Consider the following 16,736-nt stretch of genomic DNA (forward strand, 5'->3'; position numbering starts at 1 on the left):
TCTGTCATCCCCTTCTCCTCCCGCCTTCAATCTTTCCCAGCACCAGGATCTTTTCCAGTGAGTCAGTTCTTCGTATCAGGTGACCAAAGTATTGGAGCTTCTTCAGCATCAGTCCTTCAAGTGGATATTCAACACTGATTTCCTTTAGTATGGACTGGTTGGATCTCCTTGCAGTCCAAGAAACTCTCAAGAATCTTTTCCAACACCACAGTTCAAAAGCATCAATTCTTTGGCACTTAGCTTTCTTTATAGTCCCAATTCTCACATCCATACATGAAGAGAAGACTCTATACATGGACATCACCAGATGGTCAACAACGAAATCAGATTGATTATATTCTTTGCAGCCAAAGATGGAGAAGCTCTATACAGTCAGCAAAAACAAGACCAGGAGCTGACTGTGGCTCAGATCATGAACTCCTTATTGACAAATTCAGACTGAAATTGAAGAAAGTAGGGAAAACCACTAGACCATTCAGGTATGACTGAAATCAAATCCCTTATGATTATACAGTGGAAGTGAGAAATAGATTTAAGGGCCTAGATCTGATAGATAGAGTGCCTGATGAACTCTGGAATGAGGTTCGTGACATTGTACAGGAGACAGGGATCAAGACCATCCCCATGGAAAAGAAATAAACAAAATGGCTGTGTGGGGAGGCCTTACAAATAGCTGTGAAAAGAAGAGAAGTGAAAAGCAAAGGAGAAAAGGAAAGATATAAGCATCTGAATGCAGAGTTCCAAAGAATAGCAAGAAGAGATAAGAAAGCCTTCCTCAGCGATCAATGCAAAGAAATAGAGGAAAACAACAGAATGGGAAAGACTAGAGATCTCTTCAAGAAAATTAGAGATACCAAGGGAACATTTTATGCAAAGATGGGCTCAATAAAGGACAGGAATGGTATGGACCTAACACAAGCAGAAGATATTAAGAACAGATGGCAAGAATACACAGAAGAACTGTAAAAAAAGATCTTCATGACCCAGATAATCACGATGGTGTGATCACTGACCTGGAGCCAGATATCCTGGAATGTGAAGTCAAGTGAGCCTTAGAAAGCATCACTGTGAACAAAGCTAGTGGAGGTGATGGAATTCCAGTTGAGCTATTTCAAATCCTGAAAGATGATGCTGTGAAAGTGCTTCACTCAATATGCCAGCAAATTTGGAAAACTCAGCAGTGGCCACAGGCCTGGAAAAGGTCAGTTTTCATTCCAATCCCAAAGAAAGGCCATTCCAAAGAATGCTCAAACTACCGCACAATTGCACTCATCTCACACACTAGTAAAGTAATGCTCAAAATTCTACAGGCCAGAATTCAGCAATATGTGAGCCGTGAACTTCCTGATATTCAAGCTGGTTTTAGAAAAGGCAGAGGAACCAGAGATCAAGTTGACAACATCCGCTGGATTATGGAAAAAGCAAGAGAGTTCCAGAAAGGCATCTATTTCTGCTTTATTGACTATGCCAAAGCCTTTGACTGTGTGGATCACAATAAACTGTGGGAAATTCTTCAAGAGATGGGAATACCAGACCACCTGATCTGCCTCTTGAGAAATTTGTATGCATGTCAGGAAGCAACAGTTAGAACTGGACATGGAACAACAGACTGGTTCCAAACAGGAAAAGGAGTACATCAATGCTGTATCTTGTCACCTTGTTTATTTAACTTATATGGAGAGTACATCATGAGAAACGCTAGACAGGAAGAAACACAAGCTGGAATCAAGATTGCCGGGAGAAATAGCAATAACCTCAGATTTGCAGATGATACCACCCTTATGGCAGAAAGTGAAAAGGAACTCAAAAGCCTCTTGATGAAAGTGAAAGTGGAGAGTAAAAAAGTTGGCTTAAAGCTCAACATTCAGAAACCTAAGATCATGACATCTGGTCCCATCATTTCATGGGAAATAGATGGGGAAACAGTGGAAACAGTGTCAGACTTTATTTTTCTGGGCTCCAAAATCACTACAGATGGTGACTGCAGCCATGAAATTAAAAGACACTTACTCCTTGGAAGGAAAGTTATAACCAACCTAGATAGTATGTTCAAAAGCAGAGACATTACTTTGCCAACAAAGGTACATCTAGTCAAGGCTATATTTTTTCCTGTGGTCATGTATGGATGTGAGAGTTGGACTGTGAAGAAAGCTGAGCACCGAAGAATTGATGCTTTTGAACTGTGGTGTTGGAGAAGACTCTTGAGAGTCCCTTGGACTGCAGGGAGATCCAACCAGTCCATTCTGAAGGAGATCAGCCCTGGGATTTCTTTGGAAGGAATGATGCTGAAGTTGAGACTCCAGTACTTTGGCCACCTCATGCGAAGAGTTGACTCATTGGAAAAGACTCTGATGCTGGGAGGGATTGGGGGCAGTAGGAGAAGGGGACGACAGAGGATGAGATGGCTGGATGGCATCATTGACTCAATGGACATGAGTCTGGGTGAACTCTGGGAGCTGGTGATGGACAGGGAGGTCTGGCGTGCTGCGATTCATGGGGTTGCAAAGAGTCTGGCACTACTGAGCCACTGAACTGAACTGATACATGACTACTGGAAAAACCATATCTTTGACTAGATGGACCTTTGTTGACAAAGTAGTGTCTCTGCTTTTTAATATGATGTCTAGGTTGGTCATAACTTTTCTTCCAAGGAGTAAGTGTCTTCTAATTTCATGGCTGCAGTCACTATCTGCAGTGAATTTGAAGCCCCCAAAAAATAAAGTCTGTCACTGTTTCCATTGTTTCCCCATCTATTTGCCATGAAGTGATGGGACCAGATGCCATGATCTTAGTTTTCTGAATGTTGAGTTTTAAGCCAGCTTTTTCACTCTCTTCTTTCACTTTCATCAAGAGACTCTCTAGTTCTTCTTCACTTTCTGCCATAATGGTGGTGTCGTCTGCATATCTGAGGTTATTGATATTTCTCCCAATAATCTTGATTCCAGCTTGTGCTTCCTCTAGCCCAACGTTTCTCATGATGTACTCTGGGCATAAGTTAAATAAGCAGGGTGACAATATACAGCCTTAACGTACTCCTTTTCCTATTTGGAACCAGTCTGTCTTTCCATGTCCAGTACTAACTGTTGCTTCCTGACCTGCATAGAGATTTCTCAGGAGGAAGGTCAGGGGGTCTGGTATTCCCATCTTTTTCAGAATTTTCCACAATTTGTTGTGATCTACACAGTCAAAGTCTTTGGCATAGTCAACAAAGCATAAGTAGATGTTTTTCTGGAACTCTTGCTTATTTGATGATCCAGCAGATGTTGGCAATTTGATCTCTGGTTCCTCTGCCTTCTAAATCCAGCTTGAACATCTGGAAGTTGATGGTTTACATACTGTTGAAGCCTCCAATAAACAGGTAATAGTGTGTAGCAAAATGTCTGAGAAGCAGAGATGAGGTGAAGTAGAAGATGATGAGAACAGAGAAGATAGGCCTGAAGTGTTTCGTTCGCCATAATCATCTTGGATTTTTATCCTATTCAGTTCAGTTCAGTTCAGTCTCTAAGTCGTGTCCGACTCTTTGCGACCTCATGAATCACAGCACACCAGGCCTCCCTGTCCATCACCAACTCCCAAAGTTCACTCAAACTCACGTCAAATCGAGTCAGTGATGCCATCCAGCCATCTCATTCTCTGTCATTCCCTTCTTCTCCTGCCCACCATCCCTCCCAGCATGAGGGTCTTTTCCAATGAGTCAACTCTTCACATGAGGTGGCCAAAGGATTGGAGTTTCAGCTTTAGCATCAGTCCTTCCAATGAACACCCAGGACTGATCTCCTTTAGGATGGAATGGTTGGATCTCCTTGCAGGCCAAGAGACTCTCAAGAGTCTTCTCCAACACCACAGTTCAAAAGCATCAATTCTTTGGCACTCAGCTTTCTTTAGAGTCCAACTCTCACATTCATACATGACCACTGGAAAAATCATAGCCTGACTAGATGTACCTTTGTTGGCAAAGTAATATCTCTACTTTTCAATATGCTCTGTAGGTTGGTCATAACTTTCCTTCCAAGGAGGAAGCGTCTTTTAATTTCATGGCTGCAGTCACCATCTGCAGTGATTTTTGAAGCCCAAAAAAATAAAGTCTGACACTTTCCACTGTTGCCCCATCTATTTGCCATGAAGTGATGGGACCAGATGTCATGATCTTAGTTTTCTGAATGTTGATCTTTAAGCCAACTTTTTCACTCTCCACTTTCACTTTTATCAAGAGGCTTTTTAGTTCCTCTTCACTTTCTGCCATAAGGGTGGTGTCATCTGCATATCTGAGGTTATTGATTTTTCTCCCGGGAATCTTGATTCCAGCTTGTGCTTCTTCCAGCCCAGCGTTTCTCATGATGTACTCTGCATAGAAGTTAAATAAGCAGCGTGACAATATACAGCCTTGACTTACTCCTTTTCCTGTTTGGAACTAGTCCAGTCCATGTTCATGTCCAGTTCTAACTGTTGCTTCCTGACATGCATATAGGTTTCTCAAGAGGCAGGTCAGGTGGTCTAGTATTCCCATCTCTTTCAGAATTTTCCACAGTTTGTTGTGATCCACACAGTCAAAGGCTTTGGCATAGTCAATAAAGCAGAAATAGATGTTTTTCTGGAACTCTCTTGCTTTTTCCATGATCCACTGGATATTGGCAATTTGATCTCTGGTTCCTCTGCCTTTTCTAAAGCCAGCTTGAACATTGGAAGTTCACGGTTCTCATATTTTTGAAGCCTGGCTTGGAGAATTTTGAGCATTTCTTTCCTAGCATGTAAGATGAGTGCAATTGTGTGGTAGTTTGAGCATTCTTTGGCATTGCCTTTCTTTGGGATTGAAATGAAAACTGACCTTTTCCAGTCCTGTGGCCACTGCTGAGTTTTCCAAATTTACTGGCATATTGAGTCCAACACTTTCACAGCATCATCTTTCAGGATTTGAAATAGTTCCACCGGAATTCCATCACCTCCACTAGCTTTGTTCATAGTGATGCTTTCTAAGGCCCACTTGACTTCACATTCCCGGATGTCTGGCTCTAGGTCAGTGATCACACCATCGTGATTATCTGGGTCATGAAGCTCTTTTTTGTACAGTTCTTTTATGTATTCCTGCCACCTCTTCTTAATATCTTCTGTTTCTGTTAGGTCCATACCATTTCTGTCCTTTATCGAGCCCATCTTTGCATGAAATGTTCCTTTGGTATCTCTGATTTTCTTGAAGAGATCTCTAGTCTTTCCCACTCTGTTGTTTTCCTGTATTCCTTTGCATTGATCGCTGAGGAAGCCTATTCTTTGGAACTCTGCATTCAGATTCTTATATCTTTCCTTTTCTCCTTTGCTTTTTGCTTCTCTTCTTTTCACAGCTATTTTAAGGCCTCCTCAGACAGCCATTTTGCTGTTTTGCATTTCTTTTCCGTAGATACCTGTCTCCTGTACAATGTCACGAACCTCTGTCCATAGTTCATCAGGCACTCTGTTTATCTGATCTAGTCCCTTAAATCTATTTCTCACTTCCAAATTTGATTTAGGTCTAGAAGAGTTGTGAGCTAGAACCCGATTGCTTAGCAGGTGAGGAATCTGTCTGCAATGTAGGAGACAAAGGAGACATGACTACCATCCATGGGTTTGGAAGATCCCCTGGCGGAGGGCATGGCAACCTATTCCAGTATTCTTGCCTGGAAGTTCCCGTGTCATAGAACCCTGGTGGGGCACAATCCATGGGGTTGCAAATAGTCGGACACTACTGAGCAACTAAGCACAAGGCATAAACAGAATTTCATTTTCCATTGACCCCTCTGAGGGCAGCATAAAGATGGATTGCACAGGAGAATCCTAGAGACAAATTGACTAGTCCAGTTCTGAGATGTTGCAGTTGTCCCAGGGAAAGATGGTGCATGTCTGGTCTGTGTCTCTAAGAACAGATGGAGTCAAGAACTAAAAAAAAATATCAATAGGATTTGGTGATTGCCTCCAGAGAGTGAAGGGGAAGAAGAACTTCTTCACGTAGACTAGATAGAGATAAAAGACAAAATGACCATTAGAGTAAAGTGTGAGGTAGAGGCTCTGTCTGGCACCAGTCCTCCTGTTTCTATAGACTAAGTGTCTCCTTCAAAGATGTATATAATGTGATCCCTGGGTGGAAGCAAGCAAAGCAGGCATTTCAAATGTTTAATTTGAAAATAACCATAGTTAAATGGCAGGTCCAAAAATATACCCTTGAATTATACTTAAGAAGGAAAGAAACTGTTCTATTTACTGGATGCAGGAGTATGCAATTATAGATGGCCAGCTAGCAAATGGTTTTGATTTTGCAACCCATATAATGTATTTTGCAGATACTTGACTCCACCATTGCAGTGCAAAAGCAGCTATAGATAGATAAATGAGAGTGACTGTGTTCCAATAAAGCTTTATTTATGAAAACAGACAACAGGCTGGATCTGGCCTGTGGGCCATAGTTGTCAACTCCTGGCCCAATAGATGACCTTGTGTGTACATTGTGACAGAGGGTTAAAGTGGTACAGACAGACATTGTAAACTTGAAAGCAAAACAACCATATATATTAAAACCCTTTAATGACTTTCTTTTACCAGTAGGGTAGCATGCAAGCTACCTAACTTGGCAGGGACCCCTATCTAACAAAGAAATGTATTCATTTAAATAAAACTAGAAATATGTTTAGAATAGAATAACAATGCTACTTGCCACATTTACATTCTTGTATGTGTGTATATATTTGTTGTTTTTAATTAAGATCACGTTTACTTTCATATTCTCTTACCCTGCCAGACTAAGCTCAGCTTAAATCTCGACATTTTAATTTCTGTTATTATTAATAACAGTGATAGCAGTTACCATATAAAGAAGCTTATGCTCTTCTATGCTGTAGACAAAGAGAGCAAGGCTCAGACGCTAATTAAACTTTCCCTAGATCACATCACTACTGCATTTGGCATGGTTTTCTATTCAGAGTCCATAGTCTTGGATTATGTAATACTCCTCAAAGCAGAGGGAAGAAAACTAGAAAAGCAAATAGTTGAACAATGAACAATGTTCTTGATTTGAACAGTTGTTAAAATGGTATATGCTAAATTAGACTACAGATATCACAGATAAGCTCTATTAAGAAATTATATAAAGAATATTAAAGGACATTTTATTTCTATTGACTCGTAGAATAAATGACCTTAAAGTCTTGACTGGGCACCTGATCAAGTACTGATATACTTGAAGGGTGGGTCTGAATGAATGTATTTGAGTTCTGAAAGCAGACTTTAGAAGTTTATGTATGCTGTGTAAAGTTCTGTAACTTAATGATTATAAGGATGATACTTCATTTTTTAAATTGTTCCAAAAAGGTTCATACATTTTAAGTTAGTGTTCAAAAACTATTGTGCCCTTTCTTCCCTGGCCAGGCTGAAGCACTTTTCCAACAAATCTGCCCCAACGAAGACTTCTGTCCTCCGCCACCGAATCCTGAAGACATTATCCTTGATGGAGACAGTTTACAACCAGAGGCTTCAGAATCCAGTGCCTTACCAGAGGCCAGCTCAGAGACTCCCAAAGAAAGCTCAAATCTGAGAAACCCAGAGGAGCCCTCTAAATAATGAGTATATACCAAACTGGATACCACACTGTGGAAAATCCTCCTAGCCTGAGAGTCTTCTTGATGGAAGAACTGTTTGAAAAATGTTACAAAACAGCAGCCAGTTAACATGCGGAATTACCAATAAAAACAGTAAAAGATATCCAAAAGGGGATTTTCCTTAAAGAGGACATTCTAAGACCACAAAACACTTTGTAAAGCACATTGACTTGCCTGCTTTAAGATACCAAACCTGTGGAATTAGCAGATAAAAATTATAAAGTGGATTGATTCCCAAAACTACAGCTATGTTTATGAAAGTGATCCTATGCATTATTAATAATTCTGTGGTATTAGGACAGTTTTTCCTGCCACTTTGCTTGAAAGCCACATATTTGGAATTGGCTCACAAATTTCCTTTGGTTATTTGAGTTATATTTTCTTTATGGGTGTGCGCATCGTGACACAAATGATGAAAGTACATGTAGATATAGTTGAAAAAATTAAAGTGTTGTAATCCAAGCAGGAGCCTATGTTTGAAATAGAGGTTTGTTTTGTTCTCTATCTTGAGGAGAATTGAAGACACTATATTAAAGTAGACACTTTTACAAACAAGTCATGAGTCCCTTACTCAGTGTTTTGTTTTGTTTTTTTTTAAATGTTAATAGTATTTGTATTTGAGTCCTGAACATTCTACGAAGCTCAGTACTAGAGAAATGAAAGGAAAGATTTGAATAGGCTCCTTTGGTGTTTGGAAATTCTTTCTAGTTGAGTACCTGGAGCACTAACCTGATTGTCTATGGACCTAATTTCATCCTAGCTATGCTGATATTAGGCAAATATGATGATGATATTTGCAAATTGCCTAATATGATGATATTAGGCAAATTGTTTACTTTCTGCACCTCAGTTTCTCCACATGACTACTGTATAAGAATTATTTTGAAGATATATGCAGTGCTATCCTTAGAATGATTTTTCTGGAATAAAAATTTTTTCAGAAATTTCTCATTGACTTGGGGGTGAATATCAGATCTCATGCAGCAAATAAGTGCATTAGGCTTTTAAAATAAAAATATATTTCTTAAATTAGTATTTAATATTCTTATAGAAAAGTAAACAAAGTAACATATAGAATTATGGTTTTAAATCTTAATAAGGAAAACTCTCTATAAACTCTTCATATTCCTTTTCTAGTAATTAGACCTGAAACCACCAATGATTCTAAACAGAATATGACAATTGATAAACCCTAATATGCACTTAACATAAAAATATAAGGGCTGTGAATAGACAGCAAATCTAGGTACAGTGAGTGCCTGTATTAAAATCTTTCCAAATGCTGAGCTCTGATGGTTTCCCTTCTTTGAGCAATAGTTTGGACTTAACAACTTATTTGAATAAATAAATTCATTGAAAGAGTATTGTCATGCACTCTGGCCTGTATTGCTGATCAGAAAGCCATGGCTACAGTAGAAAGCACATAGTTCTTACATTCTTCAGCTGTAGCAGGGCTTTGACCTCTCCAGATTTCAGCCGGCTCTTTAAGGTCACAGACTCATGAGAAATGGAAAGAATGTAGCTCTTGCCTCAACTTTTAACCCCCCAGCAGGGTTTAAATTCAGCAGATATAGCTGAATCCAGAGGAAAATCTTCCAAGCCTCTCAGGCTACTCCTAACCCCTCTCCCCATTGCACAGCCTTTACCCTATCTCTTTAATCCCCTCTATCCCTCTCTTCCCTTTTTATAATGTTATACAAATCAGGGACAATAGAATTACATTATAACCTACTTTGTTATGTGGATTCAGATCTGTCTTAAATTATATTTCCTGAAACCCAACTATAGCATGTGCTAAATGCACAATGTACACCTATAAGCACTGGGTATTGGTCCTGCCCTGCAGTACCAGCAATATAAAAGGTTCCACTATATGAGAGCATTGAGTTTGAATACAAATGCAGTAAGCAGCACCAATTAAAATATTGTACTTTATTATAGTCTTATACTTTGTTATAGTCTTAGAGTTAAGGCCTCTTGATACATCATGCACACTTAAGTAAACAGCCAATCAGGGTAGACCCAGAATAACTAGAAAAATTCTGATAGCTTTACTACAGTTCTCTGAACAATGAAGGATACTCTGTGGTATCGTGGCCCAATCTATACTGTACCCTATTTCATCCATTAGCCAGTATCAGAATTTCTCTTCTGGATTATTTATTAATACTGTTGAAATGTTTAAAAGCTCCTGAATATCATTAGTTATGATTAAGATAATACACAGCTGTTTAAAACTTTGTGTTAGAAAACTTTAGATACTTCCTCTTACCTCAGAATATAATAGAAATTATTCTAAAAACATTCTTTTCAGCTGTCTTACTGCAAATACTTGTTTTCATAGCTTTAAAGAAAAGCCTTTCGGTTTTATTGTAAAACCGTAAGCATGAAGTCATATGAATAAAATTTAGATGTTTGTACATGATGCAGAAATTTCATTTGCTAATTTTAAATTTTGAAAATTGCTGTTATCAAAGAATTGTTATTCCTGTATTTAAAATGTTTGTGTTATGCATGCTTCTTATTAGCCAAAAGTGATAATACCATTCAGTTTAGTCATCAATATGAAAACAGATTACTAACCCTATGTTGCTACTGTATTTTTGTCTAGTTGGTATGCCTGCCCAGAAAAAAAAAAAAAATAAAAAAAAAAATAATAAAATATATATATATATATATATATATATATATATATATAAAGTAAACATATATTTTTCTACAGGAAAACTGAGTTATAATTTTCCCATCTGCTATTATACTTAGCTGCTTATAGAAAAATGGTCATGTTAATGGTTAACTTTTGGAATAGTAATTTCTGAGATTCGCAGCCCTCTGCCCAAAATAATGAGCATGCTAATGATTAACTTCTGTCACAGCTATAGTTCTGGAGAAAGCAAAGTATGTCTAAAGTCCTAAAAACCTCAAAAAAAATTTTTTGTTGAAATTTTATTGCTAAATAGTAATGATCCTTTAAAGCAATTTTCTTACAGATAAGTATTTATTGCCATTAGGATAATTTCTCTCAACTTTTGACTGATTTTCTTAAGTGCATTTCAGAAAGCATGAATATATGGTTATTAGTAATTTGCACACTGTAACAGTAAGTTTTCAGAGGAAATAAAGTCTGTTTTAACACCTTTCAGGTGTGGTATCCTATTTTTTAATATTAAAATTTTGTATATATGCCAAGAAATTAAAGATTGTCCTGAAAATGATTTATTTGTTGATATTGGTCTATTATTTAACCTCTCAGTTAATTTTCCAGCTATATATTTGATTTTATTTCTAGGCATCTGCCGACTGTGTCAGGCTTTTGAAAAAGGCAATCAAATGATACATGGGTATGATTTACTTAGCAAACTGTTCTAGATGCCAGCATCAAGCTTCATTCTGTTTGAAATCAGCGTTCTGAGGCATGGGGTATGGCATTACAATACACTACCTGCAAACTGTTTTCCCATCTCACTTAGTGTATGAGACTCTGAAATATTTTTCTTATTTACTTCATGAATGAGAATCTGAAATGTGTTTTCTTTGTGGTGGTTGAGTCCCCAGTAGCTTACAACAGATAAGAGACTGTTGATGTTCTTTTCATGCAGAAATAATTCACTGAACTGATTTGTTCTTAAATCAAATAATTAAAGCAGAATGACATTTTCTGTGAATTCCAGGTAGTTTCTAAAGCTTCTCAGACAGGATGTATTCAAAAGATAACATCAGTATTTCAAAACTGGAAATTTATCTGTTATTAATAAAGCAAGTTTAAAAAAGATAAGGTTAATTGAATTTTTTAAACAAGTAGCTAGATTATCCTTCAAGCATGTTGAAGCTCAGAGTATTCACACTTTTTTAAACAAGTGCTTTAATATGTTTGAATTCTTTAATGATGGCTTTTTAAAAATGCAAGAGGTTTAACCCTTAACATCCTAGGTCACACTTTGAAAATCACTTTTTTTTTTGTTTTTTTCTTTTATAGTTTAGCTATGGGGCTGCAATGAGATGCCCTTCCCATACAAGTTGCCACGTCTGCTCTTTGTGGTGATGATGACTCTTAGGACCATTTGACAGATAATCAATAGAACTTGGATTCTAGTAGACTGGAGGGTCTTATCGCCTATCACTACAGGGCGATTTATATTGGTAACACCTATTAATGTTAATAGGACTTGCATGTGTAAGTCCTCTTCCTGTCAGTGAGACAGTTGACCCCTGAAAGAAATATTCTTTAGAGATGGGCAGTTTTACTCTAGAAACATTAGTGAATTGTCCTATTCAAATTGTTCATGTGTGGAAAAAATAGCATTTCAGCAGAGGATTTGTAGAGCTTGAAAAGATGAAATACTAGCTAATATTTTCTATTCACAGTCTAATATATATTAGACACTATTACTCTTCATCTTATGAACATAGCATTTTTCTCTTATTTTCACTTATTTTTATTTTGTAATTGAAGTATAGTTGACATTCAGCACTATGTTAGCTCCAGGTATGCAACATGTGATTCGATATTTCTATACAATACAAAATTATTACTGTAGTAAGTCTAGTTATCAACTGTCACCATACAAAGTTATTACAATATTGACTATATTCCCCATGCTATACATCACATCCCCATGATTCATTTTTTTACTGGCAATTTGTACCTCTTAATCTCCCTCACTGATTTCACTCATCCTCCCTACACTCCTCCTCTCTGGCAATCTCCTATTTTTTTCTCTGTGTCTACAAACCTATTTGTTATGTTAATTTGATTTGTGTTTTAGATTCCACATATAAGTGAAATAAAATAGTATTTTTATTTCCCACCTGCCTTATTTCATTTAGCGTCATACACTGTAGGTACAATCCCTTTCAAACCACCAATAGCATTTTTCACAGAACTAGAACTAATAATATAAAATTTTGTATGGAAACACAAAAGACCCCAAAAAGTCAAGACAGTCTTGAGAAAGAAAAACAAAGCTAGAAGTATCACACGCCCTGGTTTCAAACTATATTACAAAGCTACTGTAATCAAAACAACACAGTGGCACAAAAACATAGATCAATGGAACAGAATAGACAGCCCAGAAATAAGTCCACACTTACATGGTCAATTAATCTGTGACAAAGGAGGCAAGAATATACAATGGGGGAAAGAGAGCCTCTGATAAATAATATTGGGAAGATTGGGCAGCATTCTCACACTATATACAAAAATAAGCTACAACTGGATTAAGGACTTAAATGTAAGACCTAAAAATATAAAACCCTTAGAAGACAACATAGGTAAAACACATTTTGACATCGGTCTTAGCAATATTTCTTTGGATCTGTCTCAAGCAAGAAAAACAAAAGCAAACAAATGAGATATCAAACAAAAAAGTTGCACATCTAAGGAAACCATTGACAAAATGAAAAGACAACCTATGGAATGGGAGAAATATGTGCAAATAATATGACCAAGAGGTTAATATTCAAAATACATATATAGACCATAAAACATAAGTATAAAAAAAAAAAACAATTTATAAGTGGGCAAAAGTTCTGAATTGATATTTTTCCAAGAAGGATATGCAAATGGCCAACAGGCACACACATACACACACACACACAAATGCTCAACATCGCCAATCAGAGAAATGCAAATCAAAACAACAGATTATCACCTCACACCAGTCAAAATGGCTATCATCAAAAAGTCTACTAATAACAAATGTTGATAAGAATGTGGAGAAAAGAGAATTCTAGTACATTGTTAGTAGGATTGTAAATTGTGCAGCCATTATGGAAAACAATATGGAGTTTCCTCAAAAAAGCAAAATAGAAGGATCATATGATCTAGCAATTTCACTACAAGGTATTAATATATATCCAAAGAAAATGAAAATGCCAGTTCAAAAATATGCATGCATCACAGTGTTCATAGCAGAATTATTTATTTCAATACAGTAGCCAAGACATGGAAGCAAGCTAAGTGTCCATCAACAGATGAATGGATAAAGAAGATGTGATATATATAGATATATATACACAATGAAATATTACTGAGTCACAAAAATGAATGAAATTCTGCCTTTTGCAACAACATGCCTGGACCTAGAGGGTATTATGCTTAGTGAAATAAAGAAAGGAATGTGGGGCTTCCCTTGTGATCCAGTGGTTAAGAATCCGCCTGCTAATCCCTGGATCCCTGGTCCAGAGATCAAAGACCCCACATGCCAAGGAGCAACTAAGCCTGTGTGCCACAACTACTGAGCCAAAGTGTTGTAACTACTGAAGCCTGTATGCTTAGAGCCCATCCTCTTCAACAAGAGAAGCCACCATGAGAAGCCCAGGCAACACAATGAAAAGTAGCCCTCACTTGCCACAACTAGAGAATGCCCACACACATCAATGAAAACCTAGTGCAGACAAATATAAAATAAATAATTCTTGAAAAAAAAAAAGAAGAAGAAATGAACGTATATAATGAAAGAGAAACAGGCTCTTAGGTATAGAAAACAAACTATTGGTTACCAGTGGAGAGAGGGATCAGTCGTGGAGCAAGATAGGAATATGGAACAAACTACTATGTAAAAAATAGATAAGCAACAAGGATATATTGTGTGGCACAGGGATATACAGCCATTATTTTATAATGATTTCAAGTAGACTCATTATTCATCTGTAAAACTATTGGATCACTATATAGTACACTTGAAACTGTTATAGTATTGCAAATCAACTATACTTCAATTAAAAAAAAAAAAATACTACTACTGAGTGGAGATCATGCCAGTGGCTTTTATCCAAATAGAGCTACTGATGGAACAAATGAGTATGTAAATTGAAATGTGGACTTATTTTTTTTAATCACTGTGGTGGATTCATTTTGATATTTGGCAAAACTAATACAGTTATGTAAAGTTTAAAAATAAAATTAAAAAAAAAAGAGATTAAAGTTCAAAAAATAAAAAATAAAAAAAAGAAAGAATCAATAGATTCAAAAGATCTATTCGCTTTGCTTACATACATGTTAAATTACGACTCCTCACTTCCTCAACTCCCTCATTCAGTTGAGCACAACATCTTATTGATTTTATCTCAGAACATCTTCCCAGGTGGCGCTAGTTGTGAACCCACCTGCCAATGCAGCAGACATGAGACACAGATTGAATCCCTGGATTGGGAAGATCTCCTGGAGGAGGGCATGGCAACCCACTCCAGTATTCTTGCCTGGAGAATCCCATGGAGAGAGGAGCCTGGCAGGCTACACTCCATAGGGTCGCAAAGAGTTGGACACGACTGAAGCGACTTATCACACTACATTTTACTGATCACAACCTCCTCTCTATTTCCACAACCCTCTATTCTCATTCTCTTTCAGATTATTATAATCAGTCTTCCTGACACCAAGCTCCTCATTCTATTCCAACTACCCACTGAGGCAGAAACCATTGCATGGATTCCTTCTCCTGCTTAAATATCATGAGAAGGGACCCATTTAGCACAATAACACAGCAAAGTTAAGGAAGAATAAAGCCCTTGAGGGAGCATTCATTCCCAGCCTACACCAAATGTGTCAGGGGTAGCTTGGGCAGAGAGAAGAGTAGAAAACTGACAGGTAATATGTGTAGTGCCTATTATGTACCAGGCACTATTCAATTATTAATAAAACTTTTAACCTGTGGGTACTATTATCATTCTCCATTTTACAGTTGAGAACTTGTCAAGAAAACTGAAGCACAGAGATAAAATTACTTGCCCAATACTGCACAGTTAGAAAGGCTTTGATTGTTTCTCCTAATTCATTATACACTGAAACATGTTTGTGATCTACTAGTAGTAAGATTATATTCTTTCTCATAATGAGCTGTATCTGTTTGCCCTACTAGTGGTAGAATTTCACCTAAAAAATAAATACAAATAAAATCCCTGATCTTGTAATTTTTGTCCTTAAAATCTCTTCCATATCAAATACAGTCTGATCTCTTTAGTATAGCACATGAAACCACACCCTTCGAAAACCAAAATATTCCTCTTTGGCTTCATCTATCATTCTACCTCCCTCCCCAACTCACATGATGAGCTTCTCAGTATCTTCAAACTCTTTGACCCCTTGAATATACCACTTTTTTTTGGAATTTCCAGGCATCTCTGTGCTACCACCACATCCCTTATGCCTTACCTTTCTTTTCATACTTTTAAACCCATCTCTAATGTCACTTCAACTGCTAACACTTGGGCAGCTGCATGAGGCAAAGTTACTTTTCCCTTTGTGCTCCCCACCCAGAACTGATCATAAAGCCCTTATCTCATAGGAATCCAAGTTTTTTGAAATTTTGTTTCTGTCTCCTAGATATTAAGCAACTTGAGGGCAGGTGCCCTCCTTGCATCTATACCACCTAACAACACCTGGTATGGCCATACATCTCCTGCATAATCCTGCTTCTATGACTACAGTGGCTTCTATTTTGGATAGAGACATGCTCCTGCTCCTCTTTGGAACTGAGACCCATAAAGAGCTTGACTTTCTGAGTGGCTGACCCATAACACAAAATCTCTTCAGTTATTTGCTGTTGTTTAGTCGCTAAGTCCTTTCCAACTCTTTGCCACCCCATGGACTGTAGCCCTCCAGGCTCCTCTGTCCATGGGATTTTCCAGGCAAGAATACTGGAGTGAGTTGTCATTTCCTTCTCCAAGGGATCTTCCTGACCCATGGATCGAACCCATGTCTCCTGCATTGGCAGGCAGATTCTTCACCACTGAACCACCTGGGAAGCCCTCTGTTTAGCTCAGTTCAGTTCAGTTGCTCAGTCATATCTGACTCTTTGTGACACCATGGACTATAGCACGCCAGGCTTCCCTGTCCATCACCAACTCCTGGAGTTTCCTCAAACTCATGTCCATTGAGTTGGTGATGCCATCCAACCATCTCATCCTCTGCCATCCCCTTCTCCTGCCTTCACTCTTTCCCAGCATCAGGGTCTTTTCCAATGAGTCAGTTCTTCGCATCAGGTGGCCAAAGTATTGGAGCTTCAGCTTCAGCATCAGTCCTTCCAATGAATATTCAGGACTGATTTCCTTCAGGACTGACTCGTTTGATCTCCTTGCAGTCCAAGGGACTCTCAAGCGTCTTCTCCAACACCACAG

At 37.8% G+C, this 16,736-nt stretch overlaps 1 protein-coding gene across 3 annotated transcripts in view; it reads left to right on the forward strand.

Moving 5' to 3' along the window:
- CHM (CHM Rab escort protein) overlaps window positions 1-10,121 on the forward strand; it is a 239,441-nt gene extending 229,320 nt beyond the window's left edge. For 2 of the 3 annotated variants that reach the window (XM_055564939.1, XM_055564940.1), the window contains exon 15: window positions 7,390-10,121. In XM_055564939.1, the coding sequence (XP_055420914.1) occupies window positions 7,390-7,581 (192 nt within the window). In that variant the 3' untranslated portion in view covers window positions 7,582-10,121. The remainder of the gene's footprint in view (window positions 1-7,389) is intronic. The other variant, XM_055564941.1, reaches the window with a different exon arrangement.
- Window positions 10,122-16,736: the final 6,615 nt, after the last annotated feature.

This window comes from Bubalus kerabau, chromosome X (assembly GCF_029407905.1).
Source record: "Bubalus kerabau isolate K-KA32 ecotype Philippines breed swamp buffalo chromosome X, PCC_UOA_SB_1v2, whole genome shotgun sequence".
NCBI lineage: Eukaryota > Metazoa > Chordata > Mammalia > Artiodactyla > Bovidae > Bubalus > Bubalus kerabau.